General features: G+C 41.1%; 1 protein-coding gene and 1 pseudogene across 1 annotated transcript in view; one reads left to right on the top strand and one right to left on the bottom strand.

Moving 5' to 3' along the window:
• The window catches only part of MRPS27 (mitochondrial ribosomal protein S27), an 80,060-nt gene that overhangs the window by 47,491 nt on the left and 8,582 nt on the right, over positions 1-23,987 (bottom strand). The window contains exons 3-4 of the mRNA XM_037149061.2: positions 10,430-10,500; positions 8,494-8,552 (exon numbers count right to left, since the gene is read on the bottom strand). Of these exons, the coding sequence (XP_037004956.2) occupies positions 8,494-8,552; positions 10,430-10,500 (130 nt within the window). The remainder of the gene's footprint in view (positions 1-8,493; positions 8,553-10,429; positions 10,501-23,987) is intronic.
• Positions 18,187-18,632, top strand: LOC119052073 (60S ribosomal protein L32-like; annotated as a pseudogene).

Here is a 23,987-nt window from a genome sequence, read left to right on the forward strand (position 1 = left end):
CTAAGTCTTGCTATCTGCCTGGTAAACCAATCACTTTATCTTAGTCTTCTCAAAACTGACTTCGTTATTCTTGGCCATTTACTCTTTCATTTGAATTTTACAGTCATCTTCTCAGGTTCCACAAAAAATTCTGCTGAGATTTTGGTTGGAAATGCATTGCATTTATAGGTGAAATCTGAGAGTTAGAGTCAAATAGTTTAAAACAAATAAAATGGAAATATGTAGTAAAAAAGCTGGCAGGAAACACTAAAAAGTGAGTGATGTTCCCTTTACAAGTTGAAAAAAAGCATGTGGTACTTTTTTTCATAAGTAAAAAGTAATTTTTTAAATATGGGAAAATTTGTATGTTTTAACCCATCCTGCAGGGCCATTAAAAGCCCAGTTTCTTATATAACAATGGGCAACACAAAGAGAAATTCTTAATGTCTGTAGCAGGGAATAAACCAATAAATTAAAATAAATACTGGGGAATGGCAGTAATAGTAAACATCTTTAGACATTCTAAATTGTTCTTGTGCACTCTAGATGTCAGAGCTAAAATCACTGAAAGCAGTCTCTCCATTTCTATTTCAACTGTTTAAATGCTTTCCTGTCCTGCTCCCCGTCCTAGGAACAGACCTCTCTTTTTGTGCCCGGTTTACAGTTTGATTACTGATTCAGTAACATCTTACCAGAGACCGGTTTTGGTGTAGGCCGTTTCTAACCGGGAATCGCCTTCTTTCTGTTTCTCTCCCCAGAAGGGAAGCGGATGACTCTCTGCTGCCCCCTTCTGGTTTCTGGCTGCCGGACGCTTAGTAATGTGAGTGTACTTACCAGGCCTCTGATTAGGGTCAGGCAGCTTCCTCCAAAATGTGACATTCTTTTCACCTGGGTGCTGAGCTACTAGTGTTCAGAAACATCTATTTTTCCCTGTCCCCGAGTCCTGACCATCTTTGTACCTTCATTCATGACCTTGGGGTGGGGGTGGAGAAAACAGGAAACTGACTATGAAGTCTTAGAAATCAAAACTGGAGCTTCCAGTACATTTTCCCTAAGGAGAGAAATATGGGAAAAAATAGTCCTTGTTTTTCAAGACGTTACTTCTATTACAGCCAACATTAAAGCTCGAATTTATTGAGCATTGTCCTTCTTTGTCCCAAGACTGTTCTATGGCCTTATTAAGTATTCATTTCTTTGTTATATTACTATCCCGAAGCACAGGCACAATTTTCACCCCCAAATATATGACTGAGGAAACTGAGGGTCAGAGAATATAAGTAACTAAACCATACAGCTAATAGATGGTACATCTAGGATTCAAATCTAGGCAGACTGGCTCCATTGGCCGTGCTCTTATCTACTACAATATACTGCTTATCAAATAAAAAATTTAAAAAACCCACATATTTTTGATTAGTCAAAAAACAAAACAAAGTAAGCGCTCTTGACTAAAGAAAATTCTACAGAAGGGGGTCAGAGAGCATATTCAAACAGTGAAAATCATGCAAGTTCATGAATGTAAGCAGGATTTGGAACCGGCCTCACAAGACAGGTTATATTCTGTCATAAGAAGATGGGGGGCGTGGCTTGGGGGCACATTCCAAGAACAGCAGCCCATCTGGCCGGAGTGGGAAAGCACTGTGTAAGAGGCCCCACCCACCCACTGTGATTACCTGCTAAGTCAGCAAACGGAGGGCTCCAGTAACCTACATGTACCACACACACACGATTCTCATTTTAACAAGTAGTTTTGGGTTCTATCAAAATTCTGCCCAGGCTTTCATCAATAAAGACTAAGGAGCAACTTGACTTTCACCTGGTAGCATCGTCCCTGGGCTGTGAGACAGCCAGTGGGTAATAACCACACTGTCCATGTGCTTTAATGGTCTGGCCTAGAGGACCGGGTCTAAGTCCCAGCCTTGCTCATTACTAGCCATGTAATTTGTAATCCCATTTGTCTTAAAGCCAGCACTGGTATGAGAAGGACAGAAGAGACCTCAAAAATATCAAATCTGTCTGGTAAAGAAAACGTAAGTGAAATCTATCTTGGGAATAACAGCAGCCACATCGAACACTTCTTGCTCCTCTAGCATCCTCCTGCCTGGACACAGCAGCTGGAACTACTCTGGCGCTGGCTTGCTGGGGGCCTCAAAGCCGAGGAAGCAACAATGGAAATTTCTGTTCCCACAAACCTCTTCTTGAAACTTCTATTTCTCTACTCATCTGTACCTTAAACAGTGCACCAGCTCCTGAGAAGCTCTCTTAATTATCTTCGAAACCCCACTGGTCTCCTTACCAAATACAAGACAATATACTTACTTATGCCTTTCTCTCTGCCCTACAACTGTAGTTCCTATTATCTTGGTTGTGATTTCACAGATATGACGATAGTCAGTAAAAGGACTTTTGGATCAAAGGACTTTATACTGTGGAAAAAACAACTTGGGATATATTTTTCTATATGAACTGTAGGAGTTTTCTAGGTTTAGTCCACAAAGGGTCGTGCAGTTATTAAAATCCATCTAATTAAGCTCTCAAATCCTTTTACGTTCCATGTCTGGTAACGCCTATTAGTTTTTTTCTTTCAATATTCACAGTTAATGTGGCTGGAACTTCAATTTCACCATGTAAGTCAATAAGGTTGAGTGAGAGACTAAACAAAACAGACCAAAAATAGACTCACAAATGGTATATGAACAAATGATTATCGACAGAGATTCAAAGGGAATTCAGTGCAGAAAGAATATTCTTTTCAACAAATGGGGCTGATACAAATAGGTATTCTTATGCCACGAAATTAACTTTGCTCTTTACCTCATACAGTAAAAACAAACAATTCAGAATGGATCACAGCTCCAACTGAAAACTAAAATTATGACAATTCTAAAACAAAACATAGGAGAAAAATCCTCATGATGTTGTTAGGCAACAATGCCTTTGTTGTCATCAAAAGCACAATCCATAAAAGAAAAAAACCGACAAACTATACTTCCATCAAAAATAAAAACTGCTTTGAAAAAAACTGTTAATTAAATGAAAAAACAGGACTATTAGGAAAAAAATTCTCAAAACCCAGTAAGAAAACTTGAGTACTCAACAACAGTAAAAGGCAAAAGATGTGAACAGATACTTCACCAGAGGAGATATATGCGTGGCAGATAAGCACACGCAAAGATGCTCAATTAGTCACCATTAGTCAGTCATTAGGCAAATGCAAACACAAATCACAATGAGACACCACTAAAGCCCATCAACACGGCTAAATGTGCTGGCAAAAACGTGGCGGACCTGAAACCGTTGTTGGGGTTGTAAGGGGTACAACCACTGTGGAAAACAGCTTTGAAAACATACCTACTGGATGTTCCAGCCACTCCAGTCCTAGATATTTATCTGCCATTCCCCTCGTCCCCAAAAACATATATCCCTACTTGTACACAGGTGTTTGCAGCAGTGTGAACTGCTATGCACTCCTAGGATCAAAACGTTCAGGGGACCCATTCATCACAGTGCAGGAATAAAGGAGAGTAACTGCCCAAGGTATGAGACCACTCTAGGAAACTGGGTGGAATGTTAGAATTAAAGCCAGGAAAATACCCTTGAAGGGTCCCCCTGTATCCCTTACATGCCTTCCATGGCCAGGCTCCAGGATGAAACAAGAGAAGCAGGGAGAGAAGTACAAAGCTTAAAGGCTGGGAAGCTGAGGGTCTCAGCCTAACCCCCATCACGAAGCTCCTCTGAGCCTCTGCCAAGGCCAGGACAGTGCCCCTCACAATTAGCTATCCTCTAGTGCACATTAACACTAGGACCCTCTCCCAGGCCCCAGGTAAGGATCGGCAAAGAAGAGCTAAATAAAGCACTTACAATATTAGAGTCTCTAAAAAATGCTCCAAGAGTCATTTAACTCCCCTTAGACTCTTACTCCTTTCCCAATAATGTTCAAACATAATGAGAGCTGGCAATATGCTAACAGAAAAAACTTTAACTTCCTCTCATTGCTGTAACACACAAACAATCTCGATGCCCTCAAAGGAAAATTACTACTGCTTCAACTCATGAATGCTGTTTTGTCCCAGTAAACCCCTTACTCCCCTCTTTTTACAAGCAGACATGCATTCTGACAATATAGGCCTGGGGGAGTATGCTCACCTTCCAAGGAAGCATCAGAATATTTTGCTTGTTTAAAGTGAGGTTATTTTGGTCCTTCCTTTTTAGACTGGCTGCCAACTGGGACCTGGAGACACGCAGGCCGCCATCTGCCTCACCCCAGCTGTTCCTGACCTGCCATCCGTCTCCAACCAGGGACACCTCATATCTGCCAGGTCAGGTGAACAACTGATGAAAGATGCTTGAGGCCAAGCTAGAGCCTGGATGAATGTATTGGCAGCACACAGCCTGCGAAGCAACCTTGACTTCCTCTCATTAATGGGTGGCATGCCACTCTCCATGACAACACAGAGATGTATTCTGAGGAGGAAATGAAACCTTGCCGAGGAGCTCAGCAATGATCTTTTCTTACTGCATGACAGTTAATTCAGCTAAGAACTAAAAGGCTACTTTTTAAAAAATATTATATTCTTAAGGTAGAATATGCTACACATGTTAGAGATTTATATCACTTATCCTTTCAGAATGACTGTTATGATGCAGACTAAATTACCAGTTCTAATTATTGATGCTCCGATAGGAAAAGGAGCATGTTTAATTTCATGCATCTCTAAACTGCCGCGATTCCAATATGATTTGAAAGTCTAAATAAGCCTTTTAAAATGGAATTTGCAAACGTCCTTGGTGAAGAGGAGGATACCACAAGGAAAGATGGAATTCTTACGACTTGAGCTTGCATTCTATTAATGCAATAATCAAATACTCTTACAAGGTTTTGTTAAAGCTTGTTATAACCATGGAAACAATGGCTTTTACCGATGCTACAATTTTACATGCAGTTTTATCTTTGAAAAGTGAGATACAGAGCCTGACGCAGGGCTCACTTGTCTGCACACATGGGCTTGGGAGGTGCTGAGCTCAGCGTGACCGACTAGGTGGCCCAGGAAAGTGATTCCACAAAATGATGCAGGAACACTCTGGATAAGCTCACTATACAATAACACTGCCTCAAGCTGACTGATCCCCAAAGGGGATATTTCATGGCGGGAGAAGCTAAGATGATGGTTCTTAGAAAACAAATGAGATACATGGGATTTCCTCTCAGCTCCTCACTTCCACTCTCTCCTGCTCCACCATGCTCTGGTCCCATACAAGCCCTTCAGGCTCCCTCTCCCTGTTTTCCCCTTGGTCTAGTTTCCCACCCTCCCAGCCATATCTGCACATATTCTATGAAGTTCCTGGACCAGATCCTTCTTATCTGGTTTTACTTATTTACTATGTTTTTATTCTCTTATTTTAATCATTTTCTGTATTTTGTTGCAGCCCAACAGTTCTTCACATGCCTTCCTTCTCTTCTTGTTTCTTAGCTTTCACATTTTGTTTACTTCACTTCCATTTAGCCTTTTTGTTGTTTTAATCATTTTTGCTCTTGGTTTCTTTTCCCTTTAGACTGTGTAGAGCGTTACTAGGTTTTTTAAAATTGTCAACCTATATAGTTTGTGAAATTAACTGCCTTAATTACCTTTATTTCACATTATTCTTTTGTTTAAAGGATCATTCACCTTTTCTTGGTGTTTCCAAGCTTTACGCATCAGCAGCAGGACAGAGCTGGTCACAGGGTGGTGGCCCCACACAGCAGCGCACAGCACAGCACAAATAGGTGGCTACGTACTTGTTCTCCCTCCTGCCATCTGAATAGAGGCCTTTCCAGTTCTCCTTAAAAGATCCCTGGAACTCTTAAATATTGAAGCCCCTACACTTTTAAACTTTTGGACTTCAGGCGATTCAAAGGCTAAAAGCTTTCCTGGGATGACGGGATGATAACAAGCTGGCATATGTCAGTAGCATCCTGAACTGCTGGAACCTGGAACTGCTTATCTGAGCACCTGATACAATGGCAGAGGCTCAATCAACTCTCCAAGGATCACTCAAGGCATCCATACCTCTTTGGCTCTAATGCTCTTTACATAATCACTGGGGAGATTTGCTCACTAGAAGACGAGACCACGCTGCAGCTACACTGGGTGTGCAGTGTCTGATCTCTACAGGCTGAGGTGGGCAAAGAGTTGAGCTCATGACAAGGGGTGGCAGTCCGAAGTCCTGCTGTGAGCCTTACCCTCAAGACACTGGCATCACAACCCTGGCATGCCACAGACCTAGAAGGCAGAAACACCACAGGCCCTCAGTGTCTTCAGTATTAACCCTCCTGATTCCAATTAATGGAGACAAACCCCAAGAGTTCACGACTGTAACTTTTCATTTTGCTGAGGCATTACTATGTTTTGTATTTATTCTCTGAGCTTGGAAATCGGGAGTGAGACTCTTAGATAAAGAGTGAATCTAGCCAACCTCCATTATCTACATCTGAATGCAGCTTTATGGAGTTATACTTAATCTCATATATGTATAACATTCATCTTAAGAAGTCATAAAAACACTTCTTTCTTAAAAAATATGTTGAGGAAAAGAGAGTTAATTTTCTTAGTAATGGAAGGAGAAGAAAGAATAGGAATAAAAAAGTGATGCCATAGTTAAAACATTAGTTTTAATTAAGCAAAGGACAGGGTAATAAATTAAACAGAGGCCCAGATTTAAAATGGACATCTTTTGTATGATCTACACAAAAATAGGAAATAGAGATTTTGTGGAACTTTCAGTAAGACTCCGGGCCATATGAAACTGAACATCATGTGAAGATTTATTTACAGAAGACCTCACAGGTAGGACTTACATTTCTCAGTTAACACTTAATTCATCACTTAGTCATCACTGTGTTCCCAGCACTTAGGACAGAGGCTGGGCACCCACTAGATGCTCAGTGAACACGGGCTGAATGTTGAACCACTGAAATCAACGATATGTTCCAGAGGTACTTCGGGACAGAAGAAAACTTGGTACTCATTTCTTCCAAGACCATGGCACTGTGTTCCACAGGACAGAATTCTATGAAATAGTTTCTACTTAGAAGTTGGAACTATTTTCTTTACTTGCCATAAATAAAGCAAAATAATGAGAACTGGGCAGATGCCAGTCCAAATACACCTTTTGCCACAGGCAGAAATAACTATCAAAGGAGCCCACCAAGGCCAAAGAAGCACTAAAGGAAGGCAGGGCTTGCTCTCATCCAAGGATCCTTTTATGTTTATCTTAACGAAGTGTAGGAGGGCACTCACAGTTACGATTTCAGGACCTAGAATTTAAACTTAGGACACTGTTAATGGCAACCTTAGATTTAAAATAAAGGTTTCTTTACAGTGTGGAATCTAATCTACTTGACATGTATATTTAAACTGAAAATGGCAAAAAGGTGGTAGAATTCACCCAATTCAGACAGGAGAAAAAGTCTCATTATTATTTTGAAAATAAAATAAAAGGAAATTGAGTAAGTTTTCACTAACATAAAGAAAGCTTTTAAAAATGCACTCATATGGAAATAATGGAAACTTTCATGATCAAAACAAAGCAGGCTCAAATGGGAAATTTTAACACAATGCTTACTGGAAACACTTTAAACTTCAATATCTGGCTAATTTTGGAACCAAGGATTTGGAACAAATCATAAATCGGATTTTTAAAATCACAATAAGGAAACACAATAAAAATTAGTCATAAGGTACCATTTAGACAGGTATTTGATAGGCAGAGTATCAACTATAAGGATAAGCCACAATTTATTTGGCCAGTCACTTATTTACAGAGTTTGAGGTTATTCCAGGCTTTTGCTGCTGTAGACGGTGCTGAACTGAACATGCTTCTTGTGCCCGTGGGTGAGTGTGTCTGTGTGCAGTTCACAATAGGGCTGCTCACAGCTGAGAGAAAGAATGAAGTAACTCGTAGTGCAGAAACATTTAAAATAGTATTAATTAATAACAGGTGCCAAGTAGTATATATAGAGCATATTTACCTCTGAATAAAAAAGAAGAGATAAATATACAATTTTTCATCTATCAGATTATCAAAAAATCCAAAAGTATGACTCCTATTGGCCGAGCTGTAAAAACAGGCCTCTCTCATATACTGTCGGTGAGAATGTAAACCAGCTACAACCACAAAAGAGAGCAATTTGGAAACAGCCATTGAAATTACAAACATAAATACTTATAAGGACTATGTGCAAAATTATATATGTATAAGTTTATTAATTACTATATTGTTTATAATACAAAAAGAAAGCACAAACAACTAAAGACCCATCAACAGGGGACTGGTTTAAACACTATGTTCATAGTATGGAATATTACATAGACATAAAAAAATGAGGAAGCTCTTTGTGTACATATAGGGAAAAATTGCTAAAACACATACTTAAAAAGCCAGGCGTGGAAAATTATATATAATACATATCACCTTTTGTGTTACAAAGAGGTGTGAGGCAGGAGAGTATGCAGCCCACTGGCACGGCCAACTTACTTGTACAGGTAATACTCTGCATGATCTATCTCTTCTCGAGATGAAATGTTGTCCACAAACTAAAAGACAAAAAAAACCTTTGGTTGAATACAAATTATGCCATATATTGGGTCTCATTCACACAGAAATCTTACAAAGACCAAACACCCCTTCTATTGGAATAAGGTTCACGTGATGTGACTCCATTCTCAAAGCCCCTCTGTGCTAATCCAAACCAAAATACCCAGTGGTTTATCTTTTTCTTCGTATAGAGCAATTTTGGTCATGAAAAGATGTATCTGAAAGACTGAAAACTCTAATGGCTAAAAAATGCAGCTCAAGAGATGAAAATCTAAATTTGAGAACTCAATCTTGGAAGCATTTTTCTTACTCTCACTTAAGTTCTGCTAGGGACCAGTCAACCAACTAAGTCTCCCTTTGAACCATAAAATCTGTTAGTGTGCTCCTTAGTTCTAAACCAAACAAGCAAACACAAAGGCCTATTCCAAGGATAGATTCTATCCTAAAGTAGAGACTCAGAAAGATGGGGTTAGGAGATAATGGCATGTGGTGAACACAATTAAAACCTCATAAAGAGGGAGAGGAGAATAAAACGGGGCAGACTTTCTACAAGTCCCTCAGACTGACTTGGTTTAGAAGTCTCATTGAGGGGCAGAGAGAACACGGTGCAAACGCAGGCACCTGAGGTTGAGGACCAGCTCTCTGATCGCTCGCTGCACGACATAAACAGACGGCGCAGCCCCTCTGGAACTTAGTCGCTCCATCTGCACAAACAGAATAAAGGCACCTGCCTCAACGGTCTGAGGCTGCAATGAGGAAATGTGTATGAAAACTTTTTCAGTTCTGCAGAGCTGCCTAAACCAGTATCAGGTATTATGACAGCAGAGATTTTAGCCATCATGTAAAGGGAGAACCGATGGTCTTTCCGATCCCCTGCAATCTGAACATTATGAGTCTATAAAAGTTAAGTTACGACATAGTTAACCTCTTCCCTTACTAAAGGGAGAATATCAAGAAACAGAAAGAACCCAAACTAAAAAGAATTGTTTCTTTCCTTTTCCTCTTCCAGATTTAAGAATAACATTGATTTTATGGTGCTATTAATTTCTACAAAGAGCTTTCACAACTAAGATCTCCTTTTAGCGTTGCATCAGCCCTGAAAGGGAGATTACTATTGTCCTCATTTTGGAAATGGGGAAAGTGAGAGGGGCCAAACTGCCCAATGTCACAAAGTTAATTCATGATAAAGACAAGCTCAGATAGTATCTGAGGGGAAAAAACTTCAGTGTCACAGACACCTGGGTTTGAAGCCCAATTTTCCCACTTAGGACCTTGGTGAACTTGAGAAATTTATCAATCATTCTGAGGCTTGCATGTAAAAGGAGATAATAATGCTTATCACCTACAGCACTGTAAGAATTAAAAAATGAGAATGTATGTTAAGAAACCAGTACAATAGATGGCAGAGAAGGTGTTCAGCAATGGTCACTATCAATTACTATTCTTGATTCCTAGCCTAATATTATTCTCTATTCCATTGCTCTTCATTAACATACATTCTTTTAAAGACTTTCTCAGCCACCAAAAACAACTCCCAATATTAACAAATACATACTATTCCTCTAAAGGGTATATAAGCCAAAAAAAATCATGATATTATATGACAGGATACCATATCCTGGAAAACTTAAAATAAATCAGATATGTAACAATGATCACTGACATCAGAGTCTGGTAAATTAGCTTTTATTTCAGTCAAAAGAATTTGCTACTTCATCATAAAATATCTATTAGTAACTAGAAACACATACCATACTCTGGAAAAATATTTCCTATGAAACACATTGTCTATTTGCACAGCCTCATCTATATAAAGAACCTTTCTTGTTTTCTTCCACTTTCTTCTTTGAAAATACCTATATTTAAGTTTTCTTACCCGTGCTATTGTTAAAGAACTAACAGGCAACTTTCTGTCATATGTCTTATCCATTAAAGATGCTAGATCAGCTGTGGAGACAAAGAAGAAAAAAGCAGCTTGTTACATATACACATTTACCAGGGAAAACCTAACAGATCCAACTCTTGCAGATGGCTGCCATCATTATGGAACCAGTATAGAACAGATGAACTTTCTTGCTCTTTTTAGAAATTATTTCTGTATAAATTAAAGAGGATAAAAATATTAGTAACATTTAAAACTGATTTACTGAATTGCAGTAAGGATAATGTTTTAAATGCTACCACATATTTAGTTTTGAAAAATGTATCAATAAAGTGTCTCTGGAAGGAGACACAAGAGAGTGCTGTTATTACTGACAGACTCTGCTGGAAGGAGGATGCGGTCAGAGGCCAAGGGAGGAGTTCTCTTCACTGCTTGCACGTTTTGCATTTTGGCCCAGGTAAATATATTAGCTATTCAAAAATTTTTTATCTTCTTCTTCTTTTTTTTTAAAGGATAAACTTCATTAAACAAACTGAAAAACAAGAATCTCCCTTGACATCATATCTCCTCCTCCTAATTCTCCTGTGCTCTGGCCCCATCAGCAGCAAGACAACTCAAAAGTCATACCCGATACAACGGTGGCTGCTTCCTTAGTTCCATTCTCACTTGAGCTCTCTCAGATCAGATTTTGGTTTCCACCACTCCGCTAATCCCAATGCCCTCCTCCCCACTGTTAAATCCAGTGGTAAATTCTTTTCTTGGCCGTTCGTGAGCATTTGATACAGTTGACCTTTGTGAAATACTCTTCTTTCTCTCTCGGGTTCCTTGGTAGGATCTCTGCCTCTTCTTGAGTCCTAAATGTTAGATTACCCTAAGTCTAAACAGTAGACTCTTCTCTTCACCCACGCACTCTGAGAGCCTTAATCATCATCTATAGATTACTGACTCCACACTTACATGTTTACCCTGCCTCCTGCCTGTAACTCCAGACATGTATTACCAAGTGTCTAATATGTAACTAAACATTACATGTCCTCTTTATTTTCCAGTTTTCTACTCTGAATCTGCTTTTCTCCAAGCCTTTCCCATCTCATAAATGACCACTACCTTCAGTGGTTCGCTCAGGCCAAAGATCTAGGTGTTATTCTTGACCCCATCATTTTTCATACTCTATAACCAACTGTCAGCACATTTTATGCTCTAGATTTGAAATATAATTCTTTCTCACCACTACCACTGCTAAGCCACCAACACCTCTCCCCTCCTGACTAGTCACCTTAACTATGACCCCCACACTTACAATTTAATCTCCATGTAGCCCTTTAAAAGATAAATCACATCCTTTGGAAAGCATTATGCTAAGTGAAATAGGCCAGGTGGTGAAAGACAAATACCATATGATCTCACCTATAAGTGGAACCTAGTCAACAAAACAAGCAAGTAAGCAAAATATAACCAGAGACATTGAAATAAAGAACAAACTGACAGTAACCAGAGGGGAGGTGGGAGGGAATCACAGCGGGAAAAGCGGGAAGGGTTGTCAAGGAACATGTAAAAAGGACATGCAGGCAAAGCCAAAGGGGGATAGGATCGAGGGTGGGAGGTGGGGATGGCTGGATGGGTAGGAGTGGTGGGGAGAAAATGGAGACAATTGTAGATGAACAACAATAAAAAAGAGAGAAAAAATAGACAGGGGGATGTTAAGAACAGTATAGGAAATGGAGTAGTCAAAGAACTTATATGCATCACCCATAGACAAAAATTAAGGGGGGATTACTGGAGGGAATGGAGAGTACCTCATGGAAGGGACAAATGGGGAAAATTGGGCAACTGTAATAGCATAATCAATAGAATATATTATAAAAAAAGATAAATCACATCCTGTCATTCTCTTTCCTCAACCAGCTAATAGCCTCCTGTTGTTAGGGTAGAATGAGCAGCCAGAGGGGAGATACACACAGGGCCCTCAACATTACAATCTAACAAAGAACTTTCCACAGGAGGCTGGAAGCAAACGCTCACACAAAGACCCAGTCATCCTGAGCCTGGTCCGATAAGACTGCCAGGCGTCCGGGACAACAAGTGAAACTATGACAGAGTGTGTCAGTGGAGGGGGACCCCTTGAAAGTCTGTGTATCACCTCCACTGGCTGGGAGAAGGAAAACCCTGAGACTGTGTATTCACCCCCAGGCCTGGAAGGGAGCAGGGGAGGGAGTCCACAGTGCCCAAAGAAAGAAACCATAAAACAACTCTGGTTAACTGCCTGCCTTCCATCACATGTGCAAAATGAACACACAGACTCTAGAGCAAGATAAGGATTCTGGCTAACAGACCCCCACCCATACCTAAGTTTGGGTAGTCACATCTCCCTGGGAAGGCTGGCACCACCTTTACCTGTCAATCAATATGTAAACTTCTTCACCCCCACCCCAAATAGATAAGTCCTCAGATCAAACGACTCTCTCTTGACCTCTTCTCCTGGCATTTTCTCTTGGCCTCGTGGCTCTCTTGCCACATGGGGGACCCCTTGCCAGCCAACCTCTGGCCAGTGGTGGGGACCCTGGTCATCCTTTTCAGCCATCCAGCTTCTAGCCACCTGGCCCCTGGCCATCAGGGTGCTGGCCACCCAAGCCTCCGGCCACCCTACTCTTGCCACCCCTGCTCTAGCACCCTTGCTTTGCTTTCCTATTAGAACTTAGTGCTAATGAACTTCACATGCACACTAGAAGGCTAGTAGGCTCGCTGGCCTGAAATTCTTCACTGCATCGGTGGGAAGAACTGAGTTTCTGGGAGTTTCTCCAGTAACACTATCACACTTAGAATAAAATCCAAAATATTTCCTATGACCTGAAAATGCCCATGAGCTGTTCTTTTTATTTATTTATTTACTTATTTATTTATCTCTTTCATGCTTATAAGTAAAATCCATGAAGGCAAGAAATCAATTCACTGATAAATTCTTAGTCTGTAATAGTTCCATAAAAGGCACTCGATAGCCCTGGCTGGTGTGGCTCAGTGGCTTGAGTACTGGCCTGTGAACCAAAAGGTCACTGGATCGATTCCCAGTCAGGGCACATGCCTGGGTTGTGGGCCAGGTCCCCAGTAGGGGGTGCATGAGAGGCAACCACACATTGATGTGTCTCTCCCTCACTTTCTCCCTCCTTTCCCTTTGTCTAAAAATAAAATAAATAAAATCTTTTACAAAAAAGGCACTCAGTAAATACCTAAAGAAATGAATATAAGAAAGAAAGGAAGAGAGGGAGGGGGAAAAGAATGGAAAGGAGAAAGAGGAAGGAAAAAGAAGTAACTGGATTTCCAAGGGTTGTTTTTTTTTCTGTTATTGTTTTTTCTCCCCAGTGGAAGAAACCAGCATCAAGTAATGAGACAGAGGTAATCAATGGACCAGTAATTGTTGAAGCCCCACTGCAATGCATTTAGCCTTTTTTCCTCTCCTTTCCTGGAGGTAATGATCTCAATGATTCAGTAGCTACTAGGGGAAAGCAACTTTGCAAAATCCCTAAGACTTACTATGATATAAAAGTAATTAGCTTTTCTTATGACTATCTTAATGGCATTAACACCAGGTGATTAAAGAATGGTAAAGAAACCTTGACCCACCGCTGCTGCCACACAAGCAAAGATGTCCCTAAAACCTCTTCACATTAACACAAATTAATATTGTTACATCTATTTGCTCACAGAACATGAAACAGCACTCCCATGACCCCAAATCTTTATAATCCCTTTGTGATACAGGCCCCTGTGTTGAGACGATAGGCATTATAAAAAATGATGTTCCCGTACTCCAAATCTGAAGTTTAACTTCAAAAAACGTGGATCGGGATCTACTGGCCTAACTAAAACAGCCTCCGTTTCCTCGTGGATCTCACACAGGGTGCAGCGCAGACCTGAACACAGCATCAGTGTGGCTTCCGTAGTGTGGTAACTCAAGATTCCATTCTAACCCTCCCCAAGACATGCTCAGCCAAGTGAAATCGGCTGGGGCCTCAAAAAGGGCAACAGCTGCAAGCCCAGCATATGATGAATAACATTTGCATATTGCAAGTCAGAGGAAGGTTTGCTGCTAAATATAATACGTGACCAATCACCTCAGATGATAGTGCTGGCGTGATGAATGAGGCAGAAAACTGCGTGGAGCAGGGCCGGCCAGGAAAGCTGGGGCAGCTGCGCCCTGCAGAGGGCCAGCTCCACAGGCTTCTGGACTGCGGGCTTCAACAGTCAAAATCACACTTCACGTTTCACTGAGGGGCCAGCAGACGCCCAGGTTCCATTCAAAGGGATGTGCTAAAACACATGCTTTCTTGCCTGTCATTCAGCACCTCGGGAGTACACATGAGAAAGACTATACGGAAAGCGGATCGGAAAAATTCTTCCTTTAACAAAACATAAAAGCTGTACAGATAGTGTAGACTATGTCGAGAAAATGACATGTAAACTAGTGCAAAATCCCCTTCTTGTTTGGAGAAAACAATGCCACTGGTGATCTAAGGACATGCATGTTGAGGACCCCACACTATTTCAAATACAGGGGTGTAATGGTTCACCCCTAAACCTGGCTGAGGATTTGAATCATCTGAGGGGCTTTAAAACTCCAGATTCCTAACCTCAAACCCTGAGGGCAATTCTAATTCTGTAGGTTTGAGGTGAGACCAGAAAATTCCAAATTTTTGAACAAAGCCCCAGGAGACTGTCAGGCAGCTGCTCACAATCTGCAGACTAGAGGGGGTTGTATTTGAAAAACACCATGGAGGGAACATAAAATAAGCCTTGGATATTCCTCCTAAGCTGGAGGAATATATTAAATGGAATTTTGTTTCTGGAATAAGGCGGAACTAAATGTCCTTTAATGTCCTTTAAAACATTCCTCCTCCTATAATAACACTTAAATATTTCAAAGTTTCTTCCAAATACAACTGAGTTTGGTTGCACAACTCTGTGAATGTCCTAAAACCATTAAGTCGTACATGTTAAAGGGTGTGTTTTATGGTATGTGAATAAATCTCAATAAAGCTGTTATTAAAAATCCATGTATCTGAGCTTTCAAGAAGGTAGATGTAATTGTCAGAGGCCAAAGACAAGACAGGAGCACAAACCGAGTGTTTAAGGGAGCAGTGACAGAGACTTCCAGCCAAGATGGAGGCGTAGGTAGACACACTGTACCTCCTCGCACAGCCAAAATAAAAACAACAAGAATTTAGAAACAAAATAAAAACCAGAAGTGCCAGAAAATTGAACTGTACAGAAGTCTAACAACCAAGGAGTTAAAGTAGACACATTCATCCAGACTGGGAGGAGGGGCGGAGTTGGGTAGGGGGTGGAGAGAGGCCGTGGCACAGTGGCGGCTGGTGGACCCCAGGTGCACAAGGCAGCAGCAGGCGGACCCGCTGAGGTGGAGGACTGTGGAGGGGCACAGCGCACAAGGCGGCTGGCGGACCAGGTGGTTTCACATTCGCGCGCAGATAAACCAGGCAAAACTGGGGCGTGAGACAGAGGGAGCCCAACCCAGGGCCCCAGTGTGGGGATATAAAGCCTCAAACCACTGATTGAAAACACCTGTGAGGGTTGAGGTGCCAGGAGAGACCCTCAGACTCACAGGAGTCTGAGAGACCCATAGGGTCCTAGAACGTACAGACCAACCCACACAGGAATAAGCACCAGAAGGGCCCCGTTTGCTTGTATGAAGCAGGGGAAGTGACTGAAATCTGGCAGAGAGTGGAGCAGGCGCCATTGTTCCCTCTCGGACCCCTGCCCCACATACAGCATTACAACACAGAGACTGGGTTGCCCCCCACCCTGTGAACATCTAAGGCTCTGCCCCTCACTACGACCAGACCAAAAAAAAAAATGGCTTGAACAAAAGAACAGATCAAAGCTCCAGAAAAAATACAACTAAGCAACGTAGAGATAGCCAGCCTATCAGATACACAGTTCAAAGCACTGGTGATCAAGATGCTCACAGAATTGGTTCAATTTGGTGGCAAATTAGATGAAATAATGAAGGCTATGCTAAGTGAAATAAAGTGAAAATGTATAGGGAACCAATAGTGATGGGAAGGAAACTGGGACTCAAATCAATGGAGTGGACTAGAAGGAAGAAAGAAACATCCGGTCATAAAAGAATGATGAAACAAAAATTTTTTAAAAATGAGGAGAGGCTTAGGAACCTCCAGGATATCTTTAAACACTCCAACATCCGAATCATAGGGTACAAAAAGGAGAAGAGGAACAGCCTCTCCTCAATAAGTTTCCAGTGGGAAACTTATTTGAACAAATAATAAAGAAGAACTTCCCCAATTTAGCAAAGGAAATAGACTTCTAGGAAGTCCAGGAAGCTCAGAGAGTCCCAAAGAAGTTGGATCCAAGGAGGAACACACCAAGGCACAGCATAGTTACATTAACCAAGATTAAAGATAATGGGAGAATCTTAAAAGCAGCAAGACAAAAGGAGAGAGTCACCTACAAAGGAGTGCCCATAAGACTGTCAGCTGATTTCTCAAAAGAAACCTTACAGGCAAGAAGGGGCCGGAAAGAAGTATTCCAACTCATGAAAGGCAAGGACCTACATCCAAGATTACTCTATCCAGCAAAGCTTTCATTTAGAATGGAAGGGCAGATGAAGTGCTTCTCAGATAAGGTCAAGTTAAAGAAGCAAAGCCCTTATTATATGAAATGTTAAAGGGACTTGGAAAAAGAAGTTAAAAAACATGTACAGTAAAATGACAGCAAACTCACAATTATTAACAACCACACCTAAAACAAAAACAAAAGCAAACTAAGCAGACAACTAGAACAGGAACAGAACCACAGAAATGGAGATCATATGAAGGGTTAGCAACAGGGGAGTGGGAGGAGGAGAGAGGGGGAAAAGGTATAGAGAATAAGTAGCATAGATGGTAGGTAGAAAATAGACAGGGGGAGGGCAAGAATAGTATGGGAAATGTAGAAGCTAAAGAACTTACGACACATGGACATGAACTAAATGGAGGAATGTGGATGGGAGGGGGTGTGCAGGGTGGAGGGGAGTGAAGGGGGAAAATGGGACAACTGTAATAGCATAATCAATAAAATATATTTTTTTAAAAGCGAGCAGTGATGGTGGCAGCCACCTGAGGGCACCGCAAGTCCCCAGGGACACAGAGCTTTGGTTTTATTGGCTTAGGGGGGGACAGAGGATAACACCACGGCCTCTGTGAGATAACAAACTATTTCAGAGATCCTCAGGTAAAGTCAGGTAGTCAGCCAGCTAGGGCTATGCTTGCAGTGCAAAGGTGACTTGACTAGAAAATAATGCGCCCAGCAAAGATCAACAGCTGAGACGCTGCCCCAGAGGATTCCAAATGACTAAGTCAGTCCTCACACCTCTGAGGCCCTAATTCACACTTGTTATCCAAGATACACCAACCTGAGAATTTTGTTGAAAGTGGTTTGAAGAGTTGATTTTATTGCATAAAATTCTAGAAAATGCAAACTAATCTACAATGGCAGAAAGCATATCAGCGGTTGCCTGGGACTTTGGGAGGGTGGGCGGGAGAGGAGGATCACAGCCATGTGAGAGGAAACCTGGTGGTGGCGGGGGACACACGTGCTCACTATTTTAATTGTGTGATAATTTCACGAACATACACAAATGTACATGTGTGAAAACTTAACACGTTGTATACTTTAAATGCGTGTGGTTTACTTTATGTAAAGACTACAACAAAGCTGTAAAAAAATAAATGGACTTCCTCGGCGCTGCCTACGGAGGTGGCAGCCATCTCTTACTCAGCTCCATGGCTGCCCTCAGACCCTGGTGTCTGAGATCATCAAAAAGAGGACTAAGAAGTTCATTCGGCACGAGTCTGACCATTATGTCAAAATTAAGCGGAACTGACAGAAACCCAGAGGCACTGACAATAGGGTGAGCAGAAGATTCAAGGGCCTGATCTTGATGCCCAGCATTGGTTATGGGAGCAACAAGAAAACAAAGCACATGCTGCCCAGTGGCTTTGGGAAATTCCTGGTCCACAATGTCAAGGAGCTTGAAGTGCTGCTGATGTGCAACAAACCTTACTGTGCTGGGATGGCTCACAACGTCCCCTCAAAGAACCACAAAGCCGCTGTGGACGGAGCAGCCCAGCTGGCCACTGGAGTCTCCAATCCCAGTGCCAGGCTGTGCAGCCAGGAGAATGCATAGGCAGATTGTGTGCACACTGTATTTGTGTTAATAAAACCTGAACATCCTGCAAACAAATTAATTCATTAACACTTGATCAGTAAATTAAAGAACAGGTTAGACTCAGGTGAGGTGAGAGTCAGTGGACTAAAAGACCTAAAAGGAGTTACACCGAACGCAGCAAAGACAGATCAAGAGGAAGAGTATAAAAGAGGAACAGAACATAGGATAAGGCCTAAATTACCTTTAATTGAATTTCTAAAAGAAGTTACACACAGACCATGGGAAAAAGTGGTACATGATAATAGCTACATACATTTTAGGACTGATAAAAAAGGTCCAACTTCTCAGATCAGGAAACATAAAATCTCAAGTCAATGAAGTAAAATTATACCCATACCATGATACACATGATTCAAATCATGAAAAATAAGGGGATTTTAAAAGTAGCCTGAAGAAAAGGATAAATTACTTACAAAGGAAAAACTATTACACCAATGGGTGTTTTTTCATGGGAACAACAGAAGGCAGTAGAATAATATGCTGGAGATATATACTCTCATAGATTCACAAGTCTAGTAATCTTCTCTTTTAATATTACGGGAAAAGTTAGCCCCGGCAGGTGTAGCTCAGTGGATTGAGCGTGGGCCTGTGAACTAGAGGATCGCAGTTCAATTCCCAGTCAGGGCACATGTCTGGGTTGCAGGCCAGTTCCCAGCAGGGGACACATGAGAGGCAACCATACATTGATAGTTCTCTCCCTCTCTCCCTCCCTTCCTCTCTAAAGATAAATAAATAAAAAATTTTTTAAATTATGGGAAAAGTTCGATGTTTTTAGACAAACAAAAAATTGAGAGAATTTATTAGCAAAATACATGTACTGAAGGAACTTTTTGGATGTAGTGTTTTTTTAGAAGAAAGAAAATGATCCTTTCAGGAAGACTTGAGCCCTGGCTGGTACAGCTCAATGGATTGAGCATGGGCCTGTGAACCAAAGGGTAGCTGGTTCAATTCCCAGTCTGGGTACATACATGCCTGGGTTGCAGGCCAGGTCCCCAGGAGGGGACACATGAAAGGCAACCACACATTGATGTTTCTTTTCCACTCTTTCTCCTTCCCGTCCCCTCTCTCTAAAAATAAATAAATAAAATATTTTTTAAAAAAGAAGACTTGAGATGTTGGAAGTAATGGTAAGTAAATAAAATTGCTTAAATCCGAGGGAAAATTGACTTTTTAAAATAATGTGTTGACCTGGCTGGTGTGGCTCAGTGGATTGAGTGCTGGCCTGTGAACCAAAGGGTCACCAGTTCAATTCCCAGTCAGGGCACGTGCCTGGGTTGCTGGCCAGGTCCCCAGTGGGGGGAATGTGAGAGGCAACCACACACTGATGTTTCTCTCCCTTTCTGCCTCCTTTCTGTTCTCTCTAGATATAAGTAAATAAAATCTTTTAAAAATGTCTTCTAAGTGTGTATTTTAAAAGATAAAATTTCAATATTAGAAGGTATGGTTGGGGTGTGTGTGTGACTGGACTAAAGGACGTAGAGTGTGACTAACACTGGATTTTAAGTTATACGTGTGTGTCAGAGTCACAGAGCAAGCAAGACGTGTAAAGAACGGTGGAATCCACCACTCTAAAAGAGCAGAAATTGGATGTCATTTTTAGACCAGAAGGAGGGAAAATGTAAAAAACACAGGTAATCAGGCCAAAAGAATATAAGGAAGAAGAATCACAAAATATGATAGAAGTATATCTAAATATGCCAGTAATTATGGCAATGTATATAGACTACACTTTCTAGTTAAAAGATAATTGTCAGATTGCTTAAAAATATAAAATCTAGCTCTACAAACCACACATACACAGAAGAGTTGAAAATGATCATACACAAAATACACTAGGCAAATAGTAGCCACAAAAATATTGGTGTAGCTGCATTAGTACCAGACTCAATAGACTTAAAGGTAAAACACATTTTTTAAATACATTATGTAGGTCATTACATAATGATTAAAAAATTCATTTTTTTTTTTGCAAGATCATTTCAACCTGGTGTTCACCAAAGCATCACAGCCTCAAAGTACATAAAAATCCTTACGGGAGAAAAAAGGCAATCTCCTTAATGATCACAAAATCTATAGCAGAGATGTGCTGGGAAAGAAGCCTCCTATAAAAGAAGGTGTTATGCCAGTCAAAGTTGTAAAGAGGAAGTTCATTAAAGCAAAGATGAGTCCTCTGTTGAATCCTGGGAACTTCGGGTGAGAAACTATTAAGTGGCTTCAGCTTTTCATGATTCCTATGTAACTGCATCATTGTTATCCATTCGGTCAACAGTAAGCTCTTTCCAGACTTAGAAACGTCTGTGCGCCTAATCTAATTCACGTAAGAAAGAACCATCCATATACACTATCACACTCTCTAAAAGAAGTGATCTGGAAAAAAGGCAGAAACTGGGGTCTTGTTTCCCACATTTAAAAAGAAAAACACGGACAGATAACATGTAAAATGTATAGAAGTAAAAGAAGGAAGGAGAAAAAGCTAATTTAAGAACCTTTTTAAATACAGATATTTAGATTAACTTCTATTTGTCTCTCTGTATGTTACCAGAAACTTTAAAACAAATAGTTCCAGTGAAGGACAAATATGAAGGCAAGCTTTGTACACACACACTAAGAAAATGAGCCTGAAGGAGGATGATATGCACAGTGAGGCCATCTCCAGAACAGCAAGCAGATGACAAATATGAAACCCGGACAATGAATAGACGTCAGGGAGATGCAAACACAGAACTGCCCAAGTCAGGCAGGCAGGCTTCACAAAATCCCCATCAGGCTTCAAGAGCAGGATTTGATGACATCCCCAAATAAACCGCGGCTGAAGGAAGAAGTGTCAGGAAGACATGAGCCTCGTGCTCAGTTTCAAACCGAATGCAAACGTGTCAGTGGTATGCTTCACTCTGGTTTCGGAAAGGGAGTTCTTAAACTAAATAAATTAATTAATCTCCGGATGCAGCATGCCAATGCCTTTCCCACCCCTTCTCCCCGGGAGCACTTTCCTTCTCTCTCCCTTTCCTAATCTCCGAGGGCCCTTCTTTGGCCTCTGGAACATGTTTCCTGAGCCCATTCCTTCTGTAACTCACTTCTTCTACCTCTGTGACTTTTTAAGTTAACATGCTGTTATAAAAACAAAGTAAAATGTAAAACACACACACACACACAAAGCAACCAAAACCCAAAGATGTCCCTTATTTTATGATTACTTATAAACTGAAAAATCAGAAATAAAATATTTAGGTCAGTAGGGCTCAGGAATCCAATTCAGTTCAAGTCACCAGGGCCCTTCTCCCTAGCAGGGTGACCCACGCAGACTTCCTCCCACAGAACCTAGAGAGCTTCCCCATCACGCCTGCCCGTCTACCCGAACCATACTCAGCTTCCGCAGCTGGTTTCTCCTAAACCCTACTCACTGTGGATCCTAGTATGAAAATCAACAGCTGCTAATTGGCTAGTGCTAATAACTCCCTCTGCCCCTCCACAACAGATCTGCCTAGTTGAATTCAGAGGCAATGCTTTACTTCAGTATTTATTTTAACCAAGGCAACCCCAGTACAGAAACAGTCTAAACCTGAAATCATCTGACTTGAGTTGGAAAGCCCAAGAACTCCTAAGTTTCTATAGACAGACCCCAATGGGTTAAAATGAGGGCGGTACTTAAATCCATGAATTCATAATGATATTTTAAAAAAAACAACAAAAACAAAACCTTATTGATCATCACTGGAGGATGGTAAGGACAGTTTTCAATTTATTACTGAAAACTGTCCCTTCCGTACAAAGTGTATCTCAGGATAACTGAACTGATAATAAAAAGAAATTCTTTTACAAACATTTTCTGGGTAATAAATGAGGAAGGAATGGTAGAATTAAAAAGCAACAGTTTGCAGCCCCCAGTGAAATAATGGATCTAAGCAGCAATCATGAATGACCTTTAACATGAGGGACAACCATGTGCTGTGTGTCTCCTGACAAAAGTAAACAACGCTTATGAAGTATTCACGCCAAAAGACAAACAGAAACAGAAAGACCTTAAATCTGATCCAGCTTCCTTCTCTGCCAGTTTTGTAGGGCATACAGAAGGCGGGGGAGCACATTAAAACCGCCATACGGATAAACTAGCAAATTCAGAATGTGGGAACCTATAGAGAACAAAAGGCCTCGTTTTATTCCACAAATAAATTACAAGAAAGAGGAAAACCTACAGATTAAAACGTACTTAAGAGACCTTTCAACACATTACAAACATGGACCTTAGCTGTATCCCATTCAACAAACTATAACTTAAAAAGAAATCTATAATATATTTGGGAGAAATGTGAATATTAATGCAATATAAAATGATGTTAAGGGATTAGTAATTTTTAAACACGAGAATGGTGTTATAGTTATTTTTTAAACACCTGTATCTTTTAGAGGTACATATCAAAATACATATAAAATGATCTGATAACAAGGACTTGTTAAAAAGTAATCCAGTAATGGAGTAGGGAATTGATGAAACAAGACTGTAACAGCAAAATTGTAACAGTGGGAAACTGTAACCTCCCCCCATTCTTTTGATATTGTTTCTGTAAGTGCTGACTCTGACTAGTAAGCGGCTTGTAAATGAACAGCATGTTTGTATAAGAAATCCTAGGAACTAGTTTCAAAAGATGGACACTCCCATCTTCCAGCATCCCAGCTCTGGGAAATCTGCTGACCTTTAACCAGGGATCCAGGATGACCCGAAGCCAGGAAGACCAAACCAGGATGCCGCACGCTGGGCCATCACTTGTCTTACGGAAATGCACTGTGCTCGTCTGCCCATAGGGAACTTTTCAATCCCCTCCCTTGATCTCTTTGTTCTTTCTCTCCTTTCCCTCCTCTCACAAAAAAACTGCTGCCTCCAATGTAAACTCTGCCTTCACCAGAGGTGAAGATGGGCTTTGTGACATGAGCCCCATCTTCCAGAAGATGGGGTTTGAGACTTGAGTCCCTCACCTTCCAGATGGCCAGGGTTTGCAAATAAACCACCTTCCTTTACACCAGCACCTTTACACCTGGCTTTCATAGGGCTTTCATAGGGCAGGCAGCAGGACGTGCGTTTGGTCACAAGACTAGGAGGGAACTGATAACTGCTAAAGCTGGAGACAGTACATGGGGCTCCTTCTACTTTTGTATATTTCTATTAAAAAAGACTTTCATTTTTTAAAATTTCTTTATCTTTGGAAGGGAAGGAGAGAAATATCAATGTATGGTTGCTTCTGGTGCATCCCCTGCTGGGAACTGGCCCCTGCTGGGAACTGGCCTGCAACCCAGGCATGTGCCCTGATGGGGAGTCGA

The sequence above is a fragment of the Artibeus jamaicensis genome, unplaced genomic scaffold (assembly GCF_021234435.1).
Source record: "Artibeus jamaicensis isolate MK-2021 breed Jamaican fruit bat unplaced genomic scaffold, CSHL_Jam_final scaffold_369, whole genome shotgun sequence".
NCBI lineage: Eukaryota > Metazoa > Chordata > Mammalia > Chiroptera > Phyllostomidae > Artibeus > Artibeus jamaicensis.